We start from the raw sequence: 7,979 nt of genomic DNA on the forward strand, positions 1-7,979 counted from the left end.
TGCATCTTGAGATGCTAGAGAACTGCAACTTGAGCAGCTTATCTGTGGGGAGTGGCCACACATTCATGGAATGCAAACTGGGTAACATGGAACAGAGATAAATCTGCCCTGGAGTGGCATAACTTTAAGCTGCCTAAAGTATGTACAAAATTAGGGGTTAAGAACTCCCCAGAAGCTGCCCAAAATTAATGTGCAACAAGGCCCTGAGAATGTAAGCCTCCAAAGGATACAAGTTAGACTTGTCCATCTGCATAAAGTTATGAGTAACGTAACCATCATTCATACAAGTTAGCACTTTACTTAGCATTTATTTGATTAAATCCTTATTAAGTTATAGATAACAAATTTGAGTATTAAAAAACATACTCGGGGGGGGTTGGGAGGGAGGGGTTGTTTTATTACTTAAAATGATTCAATAGTACACGCACCTGCAAACGAAGAAAATTTTTGTATGACTCTTGTTGTTTAAGCTGCTGTGCAGATGGTGGTTCACCGAAAACATTACCTCGAGCAAAGGGAGAGGTTTGTGCAAATGAGAAACCTAGGAAAGGAAAAAGACATTTTTCTCAAGCAAAATCAGAATTAGTTTTGAGACAAAAAGCTAGAACACAGAAATAGGAATGTGCAGGCATGTCTTTTGCATAGTGGCTTACAACAACCATTATCCAAAGTATTACCTTAAAACCTTTCTTGCTGTAGTACAAGTTTTGTTTTTGCATGTGTGGAATTTTTAATTTAAAACATCAAGGTGTTTTTTTTCAGCTCAACCACACTGGTTGTTATGCTGAATATAATCTCCTTAAGGGCTCTCTGCAGCAAAGAAGAAGAGTGATTCTTCCTTTATGGCAGCTTTTAAATACGTGAAAAGTTCAGAGGTGCAACTACCTGGGTTGGTGCTCTGGGCAGCATCAACAGCAGAGGCTGGGCCAAACGCAACAGCAGCAGTGGCTGGGCTGGTAGCAGTGGTGACTGCCATTCTTGCACATCACATCCCCCCGCCCCCACCACCAAGTGGGAGCTGAGGGGCATAGTCCCTGTTGTCCACTCCTCCTTATGCTACTAGAAAATTGATATCAAGTGCCCCCCCTCATATATTCCATATAAAAATATATCCTTCTGACATGAACTTGACTTCTGCACAGAATGCCAAATTGAAGTGGCATATATATCATTTATGTCCCACAAAATGACACATATATAGGCACAATACAGGCGCTCTGCTCCAAGATGAATTTCTTCTTAGCATTTCATTTCCTTGCTTGGCATTAAACAGCACAAGATAGGGTCATTCCAATTAAAAATCTATTGTTATTAATCACTATATCAATGTTATCATATGACTTTGCAAAAATCTATTTCAAGATAATCATTTTTTCAAATCTCATACATGTGCAAAATCACCTTGGTTAATTGTTTTAAGTAACTAGTTCCATAAAACTCTAATTGAGGCAGAGCTACTTAATTTTTCTTTTTTTTTTTTGCCCCCATGTACCAAGAAATTGCACCTATAAAAAGCCATACTGAAACAACCTACACTGCTACATATCTTTAGCAAAGGATCTTTAGATTAAATAATTTGACAAACCCTTTAATGTGGACTGGAATAGATTTTTGGTCCATTATGCCATTTAACATGAATTTTCAGGCACTATGAAATAATATAAAGTTTGACTTGCCAACCAAGTTAACATTTTGTGTTCATCAAGTGGTGCCTCTCATTAAGAAGCCACCTCTCACAGGCAAAAAAAAAGCTATTTTCTAAAATAGCTAAAAACTATTTTCTAAATAGTTTGTGCACAAATATTTTCCTCCACAATTACTCTGCTTACATTTAAAACATGTTAATTAAATTACTTGCCTGTAATTGTGTTCTAATCTTCTCTTCATTCGGTTATGAAATAGCTGTTTAAATCAGTATGTTTGTGATTTAATCTACCAGAAAGTTGGGGGGGGGGGGGGGGGAGGGGGGGCGCAAAAAAGGTGAGGGGCGAGAACGGACGTACAAAAGTGATACCCATTGCAAAAGACTCAATTCCACACCTTTTCCATCAATCAAACAATTTCCCAAAACACACTCGAAGAAGTTGAGCACATAGTAATAAAAAGGGGCACAGACTTAGCAGGTCTCATCTAGTCCAATCCCCTGCTCAAGGGAGGATCATTCTTATCTGGAGTATTTTATGCAAATGCAATCTATTCTTTAAACAGCATGAACAGCCTTCTCATACAACTACTGGCACAATGCCCAAAATCCCAAAGACACTTCAATTTATCAAAGGTAAGCAGGGGGACACTGCAAGAACTGGAAGTAGTCTGTTAAAGAAATACATTCAAGAGATACAATAAAGAGAACCATGTTCCACCCCTGCTACAGAAGAATGCAGAACCCCACCCCCAGTCCATGCCAGTCTGACTATGGGGCAAAATTCCTTCCTAACCCCAGATGTGGTGATAGGTCTGATCCTCTAGCTAGGAACCTCTGGGTTTTTTAGTCCTAGCAGTAGCAGCAGTACACCTCAGTCAAAATTTCCAGCCAACATCCAATGCTTCTGAGACAGGTGAAAAAAACCCCTTAACACCTATAGTAGCAAGATAGTAGCAAGAACTGTTGTATACCCTAGATCCAGCTGGTTAGAGCACTTATCAGGGAGGTAGGAGACAAAGGGTTCAAGTTCTGATTAAACAGTTGGAAAACAATTATTAAGCAAGCTTTCAGGTGGGTTTTTGAATGATCCACGGTGGACCCAGAAGTGGACCGTGGACTGGAAGTGCTTCTGGTCCACTTCCGGGTCCACCGCCGAGCGCACTGGGGACCCCCCCCGCGCTCCTGTGAGGCGCTCCATCTGTCCCACCATCTCAGCGTTCACAAACTGCCTGATACCTTGAGGTATGTAGAAAAAAACATATAAAGCTGTGTCTATGGCCGAACCATCGAATCTCTCCGAACTGAATTGGAGGCTTTCGATTCAATTCGGAGAGATTAACGGGTCTCCCGATTTGATTCAGATTCAGAGATTCAGCCATCGGATCGGGCCAAATCTTCTCCGAATTGAATCAGTGACCAAATTCACGCAGCCCTAATGAGCACCCCATAACACCTCATTGCACTTCCTTTTTGCTTTTTTCCCCAGTTGCCTACAAGTAGGTGAATCCTGGTTATCAGTGGCCACATAATGAATAAGGATCATAAAATTAGAATTGATTGTAAAACATATGAAACAATGTAATAAAGCAATATAACTGTTCATTAAATCTATGCTTGTTATGAAGGGGATGTAAATCAATTATTCTCTACTGCAATGGTGGTAAGGAGAAGGAGAAATCAGCTTAATTTGTAGCAAAAAAACTACACAGACTACCTGGGAATCTGCTTCTTTGGAAATTTCTAAGAACAGGTCAGAAAAACATCTGTCAGTTGTGATCCTTGCATATTTAACATCACATTTGGGCAGAGGGCTAGACTAAATGATGTCCTATCACTAAAGTGTCAACCAAGCCCTATATTATTGTAATAATTCATCTTGTATTCAGCCCAAGGTCTCATATTTTCTACCCTCAATGCTATATTAACTTTTTTGTTGCATTTATGATAAGCTGCATCCAGAGGCTTTTCTTCTCCTCCCTCCACCCACCCCATCCATTATCTTTAGCTTATCAGCTTTTTCCATCGTACAATTCAGAATTAAAGCAAGAATACACAGTGCTCTGAGTATTTTGCATGGTTCCTTGACAGTCAGAGCTCTGAACTTCACTGGGGATTTTTGGTACTACCACAGTACTAACAGGCATTAGTATCAGTGAAGTAATAGAGATGAGTAAATACATGTTCTGTGCTTCCGTTAGTAATATGACAAGAGGAACTTCAGAAAAGAGGTGCGGCTGTACCATAGACAGAAGGAATGGCTAGCCACATCATAAAGGAACCAGAAGAGAGAGATAAGAAAAACTTGAGAATTCTGACCATCAAAACCTTATAGTATTGAACAATGATAATATTCTTTAAAATCTGCTATTTTACCTGTAGATGCTTCTGCATTCTCAGGTCTTGAGGAGGGCAAACCTAGGTCAAAAGAAACAATAGCCCTTTTATCTTCATATGGTCTTCCTTCTGGATTATGATATGCATCTTCATTTTGCTTGTGCATCATGTTCAAGTCAGCTAAAAAGAGAGGAGAAACAGCTGTTTATATTTTAGTCCTCTTAAGAAGATTACGTTTCCAAAACCAGACCGGTTTTCAAGACACACAATAGCTGCAAGAACAAAATTAAGACAACAGTACATCAGCTCAAATGAGAAAAAGTGGTCTCTGTAGCAAAAGTTGAACTGCTCCAAAAAGGAAGAGTAAAGAGTTTGAGCATGGAAAGGCTTATGAGCTGCCATGCTTAATGCAAGATAATGCCATGCAGAGATACCCCAAACCAGTTCCATGACTGAGGTAATTAGCCTTGTTCTCCTAGCAAATGACCCCAAATACAGCAATGCACCAGTACATCCATACTACTTCAAGACCCAGAATGTACAGAGCTGGCTCAGGCTAACTCTGCATTGTTTATACACTACAAGACAATGCAAACTCTGGTAAGAAAAATTATCAAATACTTTGAATGATATATAATACCGGCACTGCTAATTTTATTTCTGATAGAAATTGTGCCCACTGTACTGAATTAAGTATACATTAGTCTTCACACTCTTACTAATAATCTAGCTGCAGTGCATACTCATTTGGTGTAAGCAAATGGTATGCGTGTCCAGTTCAGTGTTATAAACAGGAGTGAAACTTGTCACCCAATATTTTAACAGATTTTTAACCCAAATTTCCATATAACATATCTATCATTATAAAGGCCAAGATTTTAAAGGCTTGAAACAAAGACCTGATCTTCACAAAGTCCACCTAATCTTTGAAAACTGGCCCTATAAGGTATCTTAAGATGGGGTCTGTGAGAAATGAGGCAAACCAAATCCCAGGATGGTAAGAGGCCTCAAGGATTATCCGATTTAACCTCCTGCGTGCTTATCCAACCTCCCCTTGAAAACCTTCAAGGAAAGAGATTCCACAACTCTGGGCAGTCTGGCCCAGTGCCTGACTTTTTTCTAAGAGTAAGGAATTTTTTCAGATATCTAAATAAGAGCAGCAGTCAATCCAGGAGCTAAGAAGTCAGCTGCACTCCTTATGAGATGGAGAAGGGGAGACTTGAACCTTGGTCTTTCGCCTCCCAGACACAGCCCAGCCACTAGACTGGAGGAAGGCTAAGGAGATGTCAAGGCTTGAACCCTGGGACTCACCTACATGAAAAGCATGCATCCTGCCACCTAGCTATACCCCTGCCTTCAGCTCTCTAGTACCTTTTCTTGAAAAGTTTGCCATCACTGCTACAATTCAGACTAGAAGTCTAAAAGCAAGATTATGGTACAAAGTTCCGATAGCACCAGTTAATAAGAACTTTTAGTTAAATAGTGCAAAATGAATTAGTTTTTTCTGGGCCAATCAAGGTTTATTTACATACCTCACCATATTACCATATTTACTTGAATAGAAGACAACCCTTATTATAAGACAGGGGTGTGCAAAATGTGGCCTGCAGGCAAGATGCGGTCCTCCAGGCCACTCTATCTGGCCTGCGGGACCCCTAAAAAATTTAGAAAATTAATAGTTATCTGCCCCGGCTGCCTGTCATGTGGCCCTCAATGGCTTGCCAAAACTCAGTAAGCAGCCCTCTGTCCAAAATAACTGCCCGCCCCTGTTATAAGACAACCCCCCTCAATAATTAGATTTTGTATGTGGAACTTTTACAAATTTGTTGTAATTTTTCTGGTATAGACTTTAATTATTAGAGGTTTGACTTCAATTTGTCTTCTTTCCACTGCTACAGCAGGGAAAATAAACCTGGGGGGTCAGATAGAAAACAGTGTGCTCTCTGCTTCCCCCAACTTTTCCCCCTAGCAGCCCCTTCCCCCTCTCCTTACTGTTACACCCTACTCCCTGGAAGTAAGAAGCACATGGAAGTAAGGAGCAAGCTTTAACACAATAACTTTGAAATTAAGCATGGCTGTAGTAATTTGTCAGTGGTAAGGGGGACCGTGCTCACTGAGCACTATCCATATGTCTTGTTCAGATGGGCTACACTAACCTAAACTAACCAGCCTCTTCTACAATAGTCCTATGCTTGCCTGGCAAGGGCAACATTGTGACTACCGAGGTGGTCTTCCTAGTCACACCTGGGGAAGATTGCTCTCCCAGCACAGGGATAGTATCTGCCAAGGTAATGTATAGTAAACTTCCCACTTGGCTGCTGGAGTGTTAAAGTCTTGGCTTTATGCCCACTTTATGGAAAGGAGAGACTCCTCCCTATTTTGTTCCTGGGGCTTTATGGCTAAGGGCAAGCAAAACTTGGGGCATCTGAACCCCAAGTCTCTGGGCTTGGGCCTGCAAGTAGGATGCCTGCAAAAGGTTTTGAAAACATATGAAGCTCCAGATGGGGGTGGAGGATGTTTGCCAGTAGTAGGGCCCACTTATGGTTCTGGACTGACTCTTGGATTTGGAATTTGTTTGGCTAATTTGGCTTGGAATATGAAAAAGTTTAATTAAAAAAAACAAAAGCCCTTTCATGGTAGTTCCCATCAGCATGTTTGCCCAATCTATTTTATATCCATGCTTAGTGTGTTGGCTACATTTAATCAAATTCATGGTTGTTTCCATTGTTAAGCACCTATTGCTTTTGGCACCACTTTAAAGACAGCCAACATATTTGTCTCGGACGGCCGGAGCCGACTCAAGGTGATATACAAACTGCTTGGTCATTTGGGCGGGCTGGTGAATGGAGAGGCAGACAAAGCGTATTGGTTGCAAAAACTTTACTTACGCCGCTAGTAGCCGCGACGCAGGTGGTCCGGTCACTTAAACAACTCCACGAGTTGCTCCAGCTGACAAGGCTCAGGCCAGCTAATCCGTCCACAAATTAAGCCGGCAGGGAAAGGGTACGTCGAAGGATTGCGCTCGGCGATGGGGAGAAGAATCGATAGGTGATCAGGCTATCAATCAGCTCAGCCGCAAGTCAGATATCTTTAGAGGCACTCTGCAGCGTGCTCAAAGTTCTCCAACTTGGGCGGAAGTCGCACAAAATTTTATACGGCCAGCAAGCCAATTACTAACCGCCACGTAGGAATAATTTAGAATTGGCCAATAGCGGGACACAAATTTGCATGCGAATGGCGGGAACTCGCTTGCCAACAAAAAACTTTTGCTGTGCAAGATACTCTCATGTGGCGGGAAAATTCCATCGTGCCGAGGCACTAAAATCATTGGGTTGTGACATGCCCACTTGCCGACGGCACAACTGGAATTTTAGACACATGAGCACGTTATAGAGAATTTTTGTTTCAGGATTTGCTGGCCTGACAGAGCTTAAGCAACCAACATATATATAAACAAACAATTTTACAGACCGGTCTTTTTAACAAACTATAAAATACAATAACTTAAACACATAATAACAACTATTAGTTATTGTCTGATTGGAGAACATCTGTTTGGGACTCCCCTCGTTTATTAGTCAGTGCACATTATTGTTGAAATAATCACCGCGGGATGTCCGTCTTCTCCCATAACAGACAATGCCAATTAAAATACTTAGCAAAATGAGAGAGGAGCAGCGCCATAGCAAGTTCTGGGCTGATGGACATTCGCTGCCTCGGCGCCCCCTCCATAGCCGTTATTACGTTGACTTAAGGGAACCGCAGTTGGGTGCTCGACAGATCTCACAATCGAGCGGCTGTGGATTACTGCTTTGTTGAAGTCGGGCCTGTAAAGAAAGAAACAACAACAGAACAAAACAAAAGAAAATCGTAATTGAATTTACTAGAAGGATACTAGGTGAACGTCGGAACGACGAGTCATCCAGTTGTGATGAACGATAATAGGGGGACGATCGGGCTTTTCCTCTAATTGGACAGAATAGGTATTAGGATATTGTCC

General features: G+C 41.4%; 1 protein-coding gene across 21 annotated transcripts in view; it reads right to left on the reverse strand.

Moving 5' to 3' along the window:
• CSPP1 (centrosome and spindle pole associated protein 1) overlaps positions 1-7,979 on the reverse strand; it is a 123,299-nt gene that overhangs the window by 48,125 nt on the left and 67,195 nt on the right. For all 21 annotated transcript variants that reach the window (XR_003095284.1, XR_003095285.1, XM_025210227.1 and 18 more), the window contains 2 exons: positions 4,019-4,159; positions 429-541 (listed from right to left, as the gene is read on the reverse strand). Coding sequence is in view for 19 of the 21 variants with exons in the window: in XM_025210227.1 (XP_025066012.1) it covers positions 429-541; positions 4,019-4,159 (254 nt within the window). In the remaining 2 variants the exon portion in view is untranslated. The remainder of the gene's footprint in view (positions 1-428; positions 542-4,018; positions 4,160-7,979) is intronic.

This window comes from Alligator sinensis, unplaced genomic scaffold (assembly GCF_000455745.1).
Source record: "Alligator sinensis unplaced genomic scaffold, ASM45574v1 scaffold1102_1, whole genome shotgun sequence".
Lineage (NCBI taxonomy): Eukaryota > Metazoa > Chordata > Crocodylia > Alligatoridae > Alligator > Alligator sinensis.